This window comes from Eumetopias jubatus, unplaced genomic scaffold (assembly GCF_037043125.1).
Source record: "Eumetopias jubatus isolate StellerSeaLion01/CBP00866 unplaced genomic scaffold, mEumJub1_p1.0 scaffold_10, whole genome shotgun sequence".
NCBI lineage: Eukaryota > Metazoa > Chordata > Mammalia > Carnivora > Otariidae > Eumetopias > Eumetopias jubatus.
In genome coordinates this window covers 29,979,931-29,994,372 of record NW_028274816.1, presented here as the reverse complement: position 1 = coordinate 29,994,372, position 14,442 = coordinate 29,979,931, and the positions used below count along the sequence as shown (strand labels likewise).

The 14,442-nt window shown below is 41.2% G+C and overlaps 1 protein-coding gene across 2 annotated transcripts in view; it reads left to right on the top strand.

Moving 5' to 3' along the window:
* Positions 1-14,442, top strand: part of ADAMTS18 (ADAM metallopeptidase with thrombospondin type 1 motif 18) — a 148,531-nt gene that overhangs the window by 119,631 nt on the left and 14,458 nt on the right. For both annotated transcript variants that reach the window (XM_028094743.2, XM_088027154.1), the window contains 2 exons: positions 10,064-10,205; positions 12,806-12,932. In XM_028094743.2, coding sequence (XP_027950544.1) covers positions 10,064-10,205; positions 12,806-12,932 — 269 coding nt within the window. The remainder of the gene's footprint in view (positions 1-10,063; positions 10,206-12,805; positions 12,933-14,442) is intronic.

Sequence of the window (14,442 nt, the reverse complement as noted above, 5' to 3'; positions counted from 1 at the left end):
AATTTTATAACTCTGCACCCTGCGGTCAAAGCTGTTGAATGTTGTGTCTGAAGTCAGGTGGTTCGTGTGTTAGAGGTAGACATTAAACAGTTCTACTAAGGACCTGGAAGTAGTTATGGAGGTTGCTTGTCAGCTGTAAATTAGAGACCCAGTGCCAGTTGGCTGGAAAATTCTCTGGACTAAGTCCAGTTAAGTGGACTGAATTGCTGGCGGGCTCTCTAAATGTGTGCATTTACCAGCTCGCCGTGCAGGCTGACATGCAGTGTGGGGTGGCTCAGAAACAGAATTGTGATCCTCGCGCCGCGGCTGGCGGGGGGCGGGGGGCGGGGGGCGCGGTGGGGGGGGGCATTCCCAGGACCCGGAGGGCATCTGCGTTCTCCACTAGAGCCAAGAACAGTTACTGACTGCTTTCGACAAGGTCACTGAAAATGCTTTGAAATAGATGTGAGTGGCAGGAATGATCAGGTTCACATTGCCCCTTGTCCCGGCCGTGTTCCTCAGCGTTCATGGGGGCAGCCGGAGTCTCAGCTGTGTGGTTACCACACATCATGCTCCTGCTCTCCAGGTGCAGGTGGGAGAGTCTGTGATCAAAGGGATGGCCAGGGTCACACTGACGTCCTTAGGTGCAGGCCCACCTGACCAGAGGCTATTGTCTCCGTATAGGAAGGGCGGGTGATATCGGTGTTAGACCACAGGTCATTTAGAATTTGGAAAGTCTAAAATTGCGTCTTAAAACTGGTGCAGGTGACAACCTTAATGTCCGGGCCTGCAACGTCCACAAAGCCTCATGCTCAGAAGGACTCTGTTCAGTCTAATGCTCTGCTGTCACTAACTTGAAATTCTTAATAATGTTTTTAAGATTTTGTTTATTTATTTGAGAGACTGAGTGAGAGAGAGCATGGGCGGGGGGAGCAGCAGAGGGAGAGGGAGAAGCAGACTCCTCGCTGAGCAGGGAGCCCGATCCTGGGCTCAATCCCAGGACCCTGGGATCATGACCTGAGCTGAAGGCAGACGCTCAACTGACTGAGCCACCCAGGCATCCCAATAATTTTTTTTTTAAACAAGGGGCCTTGTGTTTTCGTTTTGCATCAGGCCCCACAATTTAGGTAGCCATTCTTTAGGGTAGGATTGATTTTTTTTTTTTTTAACAAAATCCTATCTTTTTGAGAACAGGGTGAAAGAGTGACCAACAGAGATTCTATTGGCTGAGCAGACAACCTGTTTCCAGAGGATTGACTATTTGCAAGCATCAGAGAGTGAGAGACAAGATGATTGCTGTGTATTCTGTTCTTGGTCACTTTGCTTCTCATTACAGGATAAAGAAAAGGGCAAAGAATACCTTAATTATCATTGAGAAGCAAATACTGTGTTATAATTGGCAAATACTCATCTTTTATATACTTGGCCTTGATGTCTATTTGTTTAAATAATTACTGCCTTTCAGAGGCCTGTATGAGCTGATGTTAGACTCTTAAATCAGCTTTCGGCTGGTTTATACAAATATTGTCTTTCAGCCTACGTGATTGTGCACACAACTCTGCATGTGAATTTATAGCTACGTAGACATTATAGTCAAGCCTTAAGTCATTTCATGTTTTAGAGTTGAGAATCTTTTATTCATTTATGTGCTCACTGAATGCATTAATGTGTTCAGCAAACAAAATATAAATGATATGTCCTATATGCCATATATTATATGAATACATCATATAATCTTGTGAATATTTATAGTAAATTGTGTAAGTTATTCTTCTTGCTTTGGCTGGCTGAGTAAACTTATTACTTTGATAATATGAAATAGATTAGTTGCCTTCTTGGAATCAAATCTGCTTGCTCTGTTTCTACTTTTAGCTCAAGAATTTTACTCTTCAAATTAATACTTATTCTTCTCAATCTCTTCCAAAAAATAGAAAAAGAAGGAAGACTTCTAAATTCATTCTATGAGGCCAGCATTACCTTGGCATCAAAACTAGATAAAGACCTCACTAAAAAAGAGAACTACAGATCAATATCTCTGAGAGGTAGATGCAAAAATCCTCAACAAAATACTAGCAAACTGAATCCAACAAAACATTGTAAAAAATCATTCACCACGATCAAGTGGGATTTATTCCTGGTTTGCAAGAGTGGTTTAATATTTGCAAATCAATCAACATGACACATCACATTAATAAAAGAAAGAATAAGAACCATGGGATCATTTCAATAGACACTGAAAAAGCATTTGACAAAGTACAACATCCATTCATGGTTAAAAGCCCTCAACAAAGCAGGGTTAGAGGGAACATGACTTAACATACTAACGATGATATATGAAAAACCCACAGCCAATATCATCCTAAATGGGGAAAAACTGAGAGCTTTTTCTTTACGATCAGGACAAGAGCAGGATGTCTACTCTCACCACTGTTATTCAACATAGTACTTGGAAGTTCTAGCCACAGTAGTCAGACAACAGAAAGAAAGAAAGAAAAGGCACTCAGATAAGCAAGAAAGAAGTAAAACTTCCATATGATACTATATATAGAAAACCCTAAGGACTCCCCCCAAAAACTGCTAGAACTGAGACATGAATTCAGTCAAGTCACAGGATACAGAATCAACATACAGAAATCTGTTGCATTTCTATACACCAATAATGAAGCAGTAGAAAGAGAAATTAAGGAATCATTTCCATTTATAATTGCACCAAACATCGTAAGATTAAGGACTAAGCCTAACCAAAGAGGTAAAAGACCTGTACCCTGAAAACTATAAAATGCTGATGAAAGAAATTGAAGATGACAGAAAGGAGTAGACATGCCATGCTCATGGATTGGAATAACAAATACTGTTTAAATGTCTGTACCACCCAAAACAATCCACACATTTAATGCAAGCCCTGTTAAAATACCAACAGCGTTTTTCACAGAGCTAGAATAAACGATCCTAAAATGTGTATGGAACATATAAAGTGGTATGGAAAGACCCTGAATAGCCAAAGCAATCTTGAAAAGAGCAAAGCTGGAGGCATCACAATTCTGGACTTCAAGTTATATTACAAAACTCTAACAAACAAAACTGTATGGTACTGGCACAAAAATAGACACATAGATCAATGGAACGAATAGAAAACCCAGAAATGAAGCCACAACGATATGGTCTGTTAATCTTCAACAAAGCAGGGAAGAACATCCAATGCTACAAAGACAGTCTCTTCAGCAAATGGTGTTGGGAAAACTGGACGGCAACATGCAAAAGAATGATTCAAAATGGACTAAAGACCTAAATGTGAGACCTGAAGCCAGTCACAGGCAGGAACTTCTTTGACATTGGCCATAGCAACATCTTTTTTGATATGTCTCCTGAGCCAAGGGCAACAAAAGCAGAAATAAACTTTTGGGACTACATCGAAATAAAAAACTTCTGCACAGTGAAGGAAACAATCAACAAAACTTAGAGGCAGCCTGCTGAATCGGAGATATTTGCAAATGACATCTCTGAAAAAGGGTTAGTATCTAAAATATACTTGAAAAGTCATACAACTCAACCCCCTAATAATAAATAAAAACCCCCAAATAATCCAATTTAAAAATGGACAGAAAACATGAACACACATTTCTCCAACGAAAACATGTAGATAGCCAATAGACACATGAAAAGATGCTCAACCTCACTGATCGTCAGGGAAATACAAATCAAAACTACAATGAGATACCACCTCACACCAGTCAGAATGGCTAAGATCAACGACACAAGAGACAGCAGGTCTTGGCAAGGATGGTGCGAATGCAAACTGGTGCAGCCACTGTGGAAGACATTACGGAGGTTCCTCAAAAAGTTAAAAATAGAACCACTCTTTACCTAGAGAATACAAAAATATTAATTCAAAGGGATACACAACCCCTGGTATTTATAGCAGCATTATCTACAATAGCCAAATTATGGCAACAGCCTAAGTGTCTATCGATTGATGAATGGATAAGAGACAGGTGGTATATACATACAATGAAATATTGCTCAGCCTTAAGAAAGAATGAAATCTTGCCATTTGCAATGACACGGATGGAGCTAGAAAATCTTGTGCTACGTGAAATGAGTCCGTTCGAAAAAGGCAAATGCCATATGATCTCACTTATAGGTAGAATTTAAGAAACAAAACAGTCGGGCAAACAGGGTGAAAAAGAGGGGCAAACTAAGAAACAGAGTCTTAACTATAGAGAACGACCTGTGGTAACCAGAAGAGAGACGGGTGGGTGGTAGAGGGTGGCTGAAGTAGGTGATGGGGACGAAAGGGGGCGCTTGTCAGGTTGAGCACCGGGTGACGTATGGATGTGCTAAATCACTGTATTGCACACCTGGAACTAATATTATACTGTATGCTAACTGGAACTTAAATAAAAATCTTTTAAATTAAAAAAAATTTTACCCTTGGGACGCCTGGGTGGCTCAGTCGTTAAGCGTCTGCCTTCAGCTCAGGTCATGATCGCAGGGTCCTGGGATCAAGCCCCGCATCAGGCTCCCTGCTCCGCGGGAAGCCTGCTTCCCCCTCTCCCACTCCCTCTGCTTGTGTTCCCTTCTCTCGCTATGTCTCTCTCTGTCAAATAAATAAGTAAAATCTTTAAAAAAAAAAATTTTACCCTTCAGAGGATCCTTACATATTTTTGTTTAAACTGTGAGGGAAAGTAGGTGGGAAACTCAATATACAAGTTTGCCCCTTTGAGGGGAATAGAAATCCTCAAAGAAAACTTAAATTCTGTTGGTTGTTTTGTGGCCTTTTGGCAGAAATTATCGCCAAGATACTTTATGCATTAAATGACAGGTGCAGAGCTTCTTTGGGGAGTCATGTGATCTGCCCTCTCCTTCCCCCCCCCACCCCAAATTTCACAGCAGCATTTGATTTTCCTTTGCAGGTTCTAGGGGATTTTCATCCCTTTAGTAATTGTCAGCGAATGATTATTATAATACTAAATGGGGCGGCCTTATTTCCTCTACTGGAGAATGTGGCTTCTCCTCATCCCTAGAGCGCCGTGAGCATGGAAATCAGAAGAGGTGATGAGCGTAGCTTAGACCAGGGAAACAACAGTGGCGACGGACACAGTGGAAGACAAACGGTCTTTGGAGGTACACTGGACGTGAGAGAAGCCCATTTCCTGGTTGGTTAGATGCAGGGTGTGAGAAAAAGGAGATGGGGTGCTTCCAACTTTTTATCTTGGCCTGCACGATTGGAAGGATTGGTTGCTATCACATGAGATTGAGAAGAACATGATACAGGGAGAATTGTGAGTTCAGTGTTGTATGTTGATACGCCTTTTAAAACTTCCAGTAGAGATGCTCCGTAGGCAGCTGAATGTGTGAATATGGACCTCAGAAGATGGGTTTCATCTCCAGCTCTGCTGCCCTATAGGGCAACCACTATCCACACATGGTTATTTAGGTTTAGAGTCAAATTAAATGTAAAGGTTTATTTAGTCACAGTAATATGCTATGCTCAGTAGCCGCATGTGGCTTGTGGCTACTGTATGCAGCAACGTGGGATTATAGTACACGATCAGGGTTGTAGAATGTTCTCTTGGAAAACATGGTGTGGAGTGATGAATTTGGGAGTGGCCAGTGTACTTAAAATCAGAGCACTGGATGAAATCACATGAAGAAGTGTGTGTAAATAAACGAGAGGTCAAGGGGTTGGAGGGCACTTTGATAATGAATAGTTAGGAAATGAGGAGGATTCAGCCAAAGAAATTAGGAATGAAGTTTTGTGGGGCAGGAAAAGAACTGAGAGAATGGGCTTCGGGTGGCAAAGCAAGGGGGAAGTGATCAATTGTATCCAGTAAGACGAGGCCCATCAACCCTTGGATACGGCAGGGTGCCCTTGAAAGAGCGGTTTCGGTGATGTGTTGGCGGGGGGGGGGGCGCCTGATCCAGAAGGATCACGGGTGAATGAGAAAAGATATGGAGACAGAGAGTAAAGACAACTCTTTGAGAGATTTTTGCTCTAAAACGAATCAGTGAATTGGGGTATGAGCTGGAGGGATGTGTGGAGGTGGATCCCCCATGTGTGGAGATTTTCTTAAGAGGAGATAGATAACAGCGTGCTTGGATGCTGATGGGAAAGATCTAATAGGGACATTTCAGTAGCGCTCAAGATAAGGGGGCAGCACCAGTAGTGGTGTCCTTAGGTGGATGAGACAGGTGGAATCTGGAGCAGAGTGGAGAACCTGGACCAAACAGGAGCTAGGGCCAGGCCTTGTGGGTAAGAGGAGGAGAGCTGGAGCGTGTGAGTAGAGATGCAGAAAGAGCTTTCACGGGGGAGATTGTGTAAATTCTCTTCTTATTGGTAGCATTGATAATTCTCTATGGCTAGCTTTACCGGAGCCTGAGGGACACTTGACATATTGATTGGTTTTGTTTAATAGTAATGACACTTTGATGTGCTTAATTTTTTTCCCCCTAAACACCTCCTGCTGTTCACAGCAACATTTTAAAATGTTTTACAGAGAAACCACAGGCCACATATGGCTTAAGTTCTAGAGTCTCTCTAAAAGGTGAAAGAACATATTTTCAACGCCCGTTGAAAGTGTGTTAGGTCCCTCTCAAATCACCAGAATGGAAGTCTTTCAAACTCAAAAGGCAAGAAGTAATATTTTCAGTTTTTTGTGCATTTCCACTGGGGATCCGTTTGCCCTGTGGTAGTCGAAGTCAGGATCTAGTTTGAATGGGAGAGAATGGGGTTGTCTTAGGAAGTGGAGAGAAGTGAGTGGATTTCTTTCTCTATCATGCTTAACACTTGAACTTGTCTCCCTTACACACATGTGTGATACATCATGTGTTATAAAATCATCCTGCCTCCTGAGTGTTATTGCTCACTACAACTCCATGTGCTTCACCCATGTTTTACTGCCACACGTGGGCAGGTGCACTGCATTATTCCCTCCCTGTGAGATCTCGGTACAAAGGGGTTCCGCTAAAAGGGATATGGCACAAAGAAAACAGAAACACAAGGTGTCACATATACGAGATACCACTTTAATTGAAGGGGAAATTGAGTTGAAATAGCAATGAGCTTCAAGATTCTTTTCAGAACGTAAAACCTCTCTCAAAATTCTGGTGTGATTGTGAGTAAAACTCTCAATTGTGTACTTAATATCAAGGAGAGTTGTATGACATAGCTATAAAAAGAAGAAAGAGACTAGAAAGGTCTTCAAAAGTAAGACCTCTAGGACCTTGATTTTGAGGTTTTTGTTGGTGACTAAGGAGAATTTGGCATTTGTCCGTTTTAATGGTACTATTAAATGGTACCTGTTGTGTTTTGTTTTGGATGGGGGTGAAGGGAACAAAGCCCCATCTGTCAGGATGTTGGTTGTTTCTGGGAGGCACCAAGTATTCATTTTGTTGTACAACAAACGATGTTCACACCATGGAATCTTCAGAGTAAGCCATAATATTCCTGGAGACGCTGAAACTAACAGCAAAGTGGAAACCATTCTGTAGTATCCTGAGCAGTGGTTAGTATAATGAAGGTCCTTGAATAGCTGCCACCCACGCAGCCCTAATTGAAGTGGAATCCCACCAGACAGAGAAAGAGCCGGGGCTTCCTATTTTTAACTGGAAATCTGCTTTGCTTTTGGGGCATGAATGCCTAGTCCTAGTGGTAAAGAATTTTCCACAAGACTCATGGGGCGGGAGAGAAACAGCTATTTATACTCATGTTTGAGATTAAAAGAAGAGGAAAAAAGGAAAAGCAATACTTAAGAAAAGAGAGCATCAAGAAGGGAGGCAAATAATGTTTGCCCCAAAGACAAGGTGATAGATTGCAATATTTAGGCACATTTGGCTCGCGGTCCTACATTCTATTTTAAGCTTATTCAAGAGTCACCTGTGTGATCCTGTACAACTTCTTTGTCAGTTTTCTTCCAGGGAGAAAATGAGCAGCTATGTTGAAGAGTTGTTATAGGAATGTTTTGAGATAATGCCTAGAAAATACCCAGCAGAGGGCCTGACATGTGGGACATGCCAGTAAATGATTGCTCTTATGTTAGTGGCCAGATGTTATAGGGTCAGATTTATCCTGAGTTCTTGTCCTTTTTTTTTAGTTTTTATTCAAATTCCAGTTAGTGCACATACAGTGTAATAATTGGTTTCAGGTATACAATATAGGGATTCAGTACTTCCATACATCACCCCGTGCTCATCAGGACAAGTGCACCCCTTAATCCCCATCACCTGTTTCACCCCCCCCAACACCACCACCACCTCCCCTCTGGTAACCCTCCGTTTGTTCTTTAGAGTTAAGACTCTGTTTCTTGGCTTGCCCCTCTCTCTCACTTTTCCCCCTGTGCTCATTTGTTTCTTAAATTCCACATAAGAGTGAGATCGTATGGTATTTGTCTTTCTCTGACTGACTCATTTCACTTAGCATAAGATTTTCTAGCTCTATCCACGTCATTGCAAATGGCAAGATTTCATTACTTTTGATGGCTGCATAATATTCCATTGTGTGTGTGTGTATATATATATATATATACACCACATCTTCTTTATCCGTTCATCTATTGATGGACACTTGGGCTGTTTCCACGATGTGGCTCTTGTAGATAATGCTGCTATAAACATCGGGGTGCATTTATCCCTTTGAATTTTGTATTCTTGGGGTAAATAATAGTGCAACTGTTGGATCATAGAGCAGCTCTCTTTTTAACTTTTGGAGGAACCTCCATACTGTTTTCCACAGTGGCTGCACCAGCTTGCCTTCCCACCAGCAGTGCAGGAGGGTTCCTTCCCCTTTCTCCCCATCCTCGCCAACACCTGTTGTTTCTTGTGTTGTTGATTTTAGCCATTCTGACCGGTTTGAGGTGGTATCTCATTGTAATTTGATTTGTATTTCCTTGATGATCAGTGATGTTGAGCATCTTTTCATGTGTCCTAAGTCCCTTGGAGATTCAATCCATTCCAGTACACACATTAGCAACCCCGACTTCTGGTCCTATCTTTTTGTCATATCTGTTCATCCTGGTCCAAAACTGACAGACACATTCTCTTTGGAAATCCAACTGGAATTCCTTGGATTCTAAAATTGATGATAGGTAACTCCGAGCGGGGTATTCTGTGGTTTTTGGAGCGCCTCCCTCGTGCCCAGCTTCTACTGGCACCCAGGAGAAGGATTGTAAATTGTGGCCCAGCATAAATCTTAAAAATACATATTCTTAATCTCAGGAAACAAACTGAGGGTTGCTGGAGTGGTGGGGGGTGGGAGGGATGAGGTGGCTGGGTGATAGACATTGGGGAGGGTATGTGCTACAGTGAGCGCTGTGAATTGTGCAAGACTGTTGAATCACAGACCTGTATCCCTGAAACAAATAATATATGTTAAAAAAAAGAAGATAGTAGGAAGGGGAAAATGAAGGGGGGGGAATCGGAGGGGGAGACGAACCATGAGAGACTGTGGATTCTGAGAAACAAACTGAGGGTTCTAGAGGGGAGGGGGTGGGGGGATGGGTTAGCCCGGTGATGGGTATTAAGGAGGGCACGTACTGCATGGAGCACTGGGTGTTATATGCAAACAATGAATCATGAAACACTACATCAAAAACTAATGATGTATGGTGACTAACATAAAATAAATAAAAAAATGAAAAATGAAAAAAAATATATATACGTAGATTCAGTTTCAACCATTATCTGCGAGGCACCACTGTGTTAGTACCATGCTAGGCTTTCAAGTTTAATGGGAAGGTCGAGACCTCATAATATAACCTTACTGCCTTCAATATATTGTAAAAAAAAATATTTTTTTTGCTTTATTAATGGATATACATAGAGTTGAGGGTAGTGGGCTTATAGCAAAAGTTATCATGTTTCCCTATTTGGCATCCATCTAAATCACAGCTTTGATGATATGGAAATACACATTTTAAAGTATCAAGGGAAAACTTGAAATCAACATAAAACACACTTGGGAACAATGGCGTGAGCCAAGTTTAAGGTCAAAATGTCATACAAATATCTTTAAAATGTTCGGTGAGATTTTTGGAATTCCAGGGTCTGACCTGTCTCTTCCCCTCTGGTCTGTACCTGTGCTGTCCAGGTCCTGATGCAAGGCAAGAATCCGGGAATAGCTTGGAAGTATGCACTTCCCAAGGTCACGAATGGAACTCAGCCAGCCTCAAAAAGGCACAGCCATGCCTGGACCACAGTGCAGTCTCCGTGCTCCGTCTCTTGTGGTGGAGGTAGTTGATTTTCCAATTCTACCTTCCAAGTCTCTTCTTAAAACAGGTTCTTCAATCTCAGACCTCTTTACGTTGTATGATTTAAATAAGCAACAAAAGAACTGTCTTTTATGGGAACCATCCCTGTAAAAAGCAAATATTATTGTCCTCTTTAAGGATTTTCCTATGTAGAAAGGAACCAAGTCTCAGAAAATTCAAGTCATTCATAACCAGGACTCAGAAGTTATCTATCTGAATTTATGGGGCAAAATAGACAAATACCTGGGTGTTTTTTTAAAGATTTTTATTTATTTATTGAGAGAGATAACGATACAGAGCACGAGAGGGGGGAGAGTCAGAGGGAGAAGCAGACTCCCTGCCGAGCAGGGAGCTCGATGTGGGGCCTGATGCGGGACTCGATCCCGGGACTCCAGGATCATGACCCGAGCCGAAGGCAGTCGCTTAAACAACTGAGCCACCCAGGCGCCCTGACAAAGTACCTGCTTATTTATATTTTTCTTTTCAGCTTACAGTTTAGTTTCTCCCTATCCTGACTTTTCTGTTGGTAAGAACCTCCCACTGAGGCTTGAGGCAGGGAGGGTCTAAACCAGAGAGAACAGGCGCAAGGCAAACGTAAGATGTCTGTCTGAAATGCGGGTATTGTGTCATTCCATCCCCTCAGGGGCGAGGCCAGCAAAGTCTCTCTCAGGAGGGAAGTGTGGTAAATCTGAGAAATCACCCTCGTAAGGGAGGGAAAAACAACTATCCTCTCAGTGAGTAGAAGGCAAGCATTTTATTGAGATCCAAAAATATCATACATTTGTGTGTAAGTCAGTCTTTGTTACCCTGGCCCCTATGAGAAGAAGAATGAAAATCTATAAATGGATCCATAAAACTGAAGCACGGAGGTCAGCCACACATTCTCTCATTATCAGAGCATCTGGTAACAGTGGGTTTCCCAACCGTGTCCATCTCCCTAAGCACAGTGGGGCATCTTGAACCAGACACAGAGGGCAGAAATACAGAAAACGAAGAAATTCTTCAGTCTATAAGACTTCTTCAGGTGTTCATGCTAATTAACAAAACACAAGGGAATACTTCTTTGTTAAATATATTAAATACTTGAGAAAAACTAAATACTTGAAAAGCAATACATTTTTATAGAAACAAATAAAGGGGATTCAGAGCACATGTATCATGCTGAGCCCTTAGGAACGCATAGCATTGTTGAGTATTATACTGTACGCCCGAAACTAATACAACACTGTATGTTAGTTAAACTTAAAGAAAATGTAAAATTACCAAAAAAGTAATACATTTTTTGTAATACACATTTTAAAGGCAATATGCTATGCAGAAGAAAAATAATTTTCCCTAATCCTTTAATCAGCACATGCCAATGTTAATACTTTTGTCTGTGTCATTCTATCACTTTCTTATGCAAATATAAAGACACGTGTATTAGATGTGCTCAGACACGCCCACACAGATCATTTTATATTATTTTTTTACTGCACAGAAACCATGCTATTGATACATGTTTACAATATGCTCCTTTTCACTTAAATTACAAGCAGTTTTTCATGTTTCCAATGCTTTTTGAGATCATCTGCAATAACTTCCTGGTATTCCAGGGAGAGCACTGTTCTTTGGGAAGGAAAGAGATTCAATCCATTTTCCATTTATGGCGAATGAGTCCAGCCAAAGGGAGGATGCTGGAGAAGTGCATTGTGGGATCCTCCCCTTGCCTTGATTTAGCGGTCCCTTCATGTGACTTCCAGACCATAGTGTGTCCAAGGCATATGAGAAGGAGAGTCGAAATGAATAAATGGAAGTAAACGATTAACTTTAGGGAATCCCAGTGTTTGGTAAGTGCCTCCTCCAGGTACACCTCCTTCACCTAATCATTATCACAGGAGTAACTTTTGATTGTTTCTCAGATTCCATTTTAAGGAAAAGTACCATGTAAATATAAAGAAACAGAATTCACAGAGGCGGCAGCATTCCTATTTGGAGAGGGGACAGACAAAATTATTCACACACACAAAAAATACGTGCTTCTGATGAGAAGTCCGGAGACGAACATTGCAAGCCAGGCATTAAGTGTCACTAAAGCAAAAAACCAAAAGCCCTGAGTCCTAGCTGACAGATATGAATCCCTATTCAGAGAGTTCAGCTTTTTGTTTATATCTGTTTCTTAGGGAAGTAGAAGATGCTTCATGGAAAAGTAGGATATTAGAGTTTCCACACATAATTTACCAAAGGTTTTTCTTTGAAGAACATTTTCCAGTAGATGGATGCAATGTGAGTTCAAGTTTGTGGGCTGTTCCCCTGTATAGCCACCCTGTTTTCAAAAGGTTCTATTTATCACTTCATGGTTCAAGAATCCGTAGTGGTCTTGAAAACTAAGAAGCTACACATTCAAGTTAAGATATGAAAACTATTATCTCGGGGGGAAATGGGATTCAAATTAGTTGCAGATAGGAGGTGTTCTCAACACCGTATTTAGATTCTGTATCTTGGGTAAGACATCAGAACCCTGGTAAGTGAAGCTGCGCTTGGAACTGAAATTGAATTGGTTATCTGTAATTTTCACTTTGTAACTTTTGATGTCTTATTAGGTTACATAAGTGTAAAGGCCATTTGCTTACGAGATCAAAACGCTCAAGTCAGTTCCTCGTTCTGCAATGCAAGAACCAAGCCAGCAACTGAACCCAAAATATGCAATGCTTTCTCCTGCCCTGCTTAGTAAGTCATCTGGAAATGTCTTTCTGGTAATAGGTGTACTTGCATGCTCTTCTTGTTGATATGAGAAAACTAAAACCCACTGCTGGTGCTTCTGCTCACAAGTGACCCAGAGAGAAGGAGAATGCCCAAAAAAAGTAACAGAGAAAAGAAGACAATTGAGGTTAAAATACATAACTGGAAAAACACAGATTTGCTTTAGACATTCATTTGACTCCAGCATTGCAAACCTAACCTTGGGGTTTGAAGGTATCTTTTTTTTTTTATTTTATTTTTTTATTTTTTGATCGTTACATAGAGCCTCCTGTGAACTAAATGAAACAGATATTTAAATAATACAAAATCCCATATTAGTTAGATTTACATGTAGTTGCGTGCTTAACTTTCATATAGTCATCCAAGAATTTAAAAATCATAAGACTATGCAGACCATGAAACCCCAAATGCAAATTACACAGTAGCAAGACACAAAATGAAAAGCAAGAGGTAGAGGCCAAGTGGTAATCTGCTTCTGATGATGGCACTCTATGGGGAGCTCGGCGGGTGTGTTTTGGGGATGGATTTTAGCCACACTATTGTTTGAATGCTAATTTTAAGTAATCTTCCCAGCCGAATGGAGTCTTGTGTGTGATTTATCTTCTGCCAGATGTATTTATAGAGAATCGGCAGAGTTCCTTCTAAAGCAGTGTTGTGTTCCCTAATGATTCAGATCATCTTAATAAGTAGTATTTGCTTTGTGGTGATGCAATTATATTGCACCATCTTTTTAGACACATACATGCCTTTTTTTCCTTGTAATAGTGCAGTTGTCCTCATTGTTTGGGGCTTCAGCTGTTCACCAATCCTGTATGCCCTGTTGTCTGCCTCGTTTGTCTCCAAGAATCTGGAACCAGCTGTGTCCTGAACACAAAGAGTAGAAAGAAATTTGGTGGGCTTCCATGGATTTTCCCATTTTGCTAAGAAATATCTGATTCTAAAAGATATCCAGTGGCTCTAAGATATGATTACCAGACAGTGTTATTGACGCTTGTGGAGTAATGTCTTCTTTAGATGGTGTGGTGTGTGTGTGTGTGTGTGTGTGTAATTGTGAGTCCGCTTGAATGGCAAGCTGATGTTTTGTGATTTTAAGCCTCCTTCCCATTGTTGGCTATTTCTGCCAAGCAAAGAAACAGACTCCCTTCATATGTCCATCCAAGAAAAGGGAGAGAGCCTAGCTTGTGCCTGACTTCTAGAACTTCTGTGATGACCCTGTGTGGAAATAATACTGTGCAGTAACCAGTTACTGGCTATTTAAAAACAGAACAGCCCTCACAATGACTGCAGGGTTGGAGGGGTGGAACAGGCAGGATCCGTTGCTCCCTTCCTTTCTTCTCCACCTTATCATTTATATCTTTGTATTTTCTGTTGGAATAATGGGACCTTCAGGGACATATACTGGAAATAAGGCCTTAGGTTATTCGAGTTAGAAGGACAAAGGAGTCCATCCCATCTAACTCCGTTATCTTCCCATGCA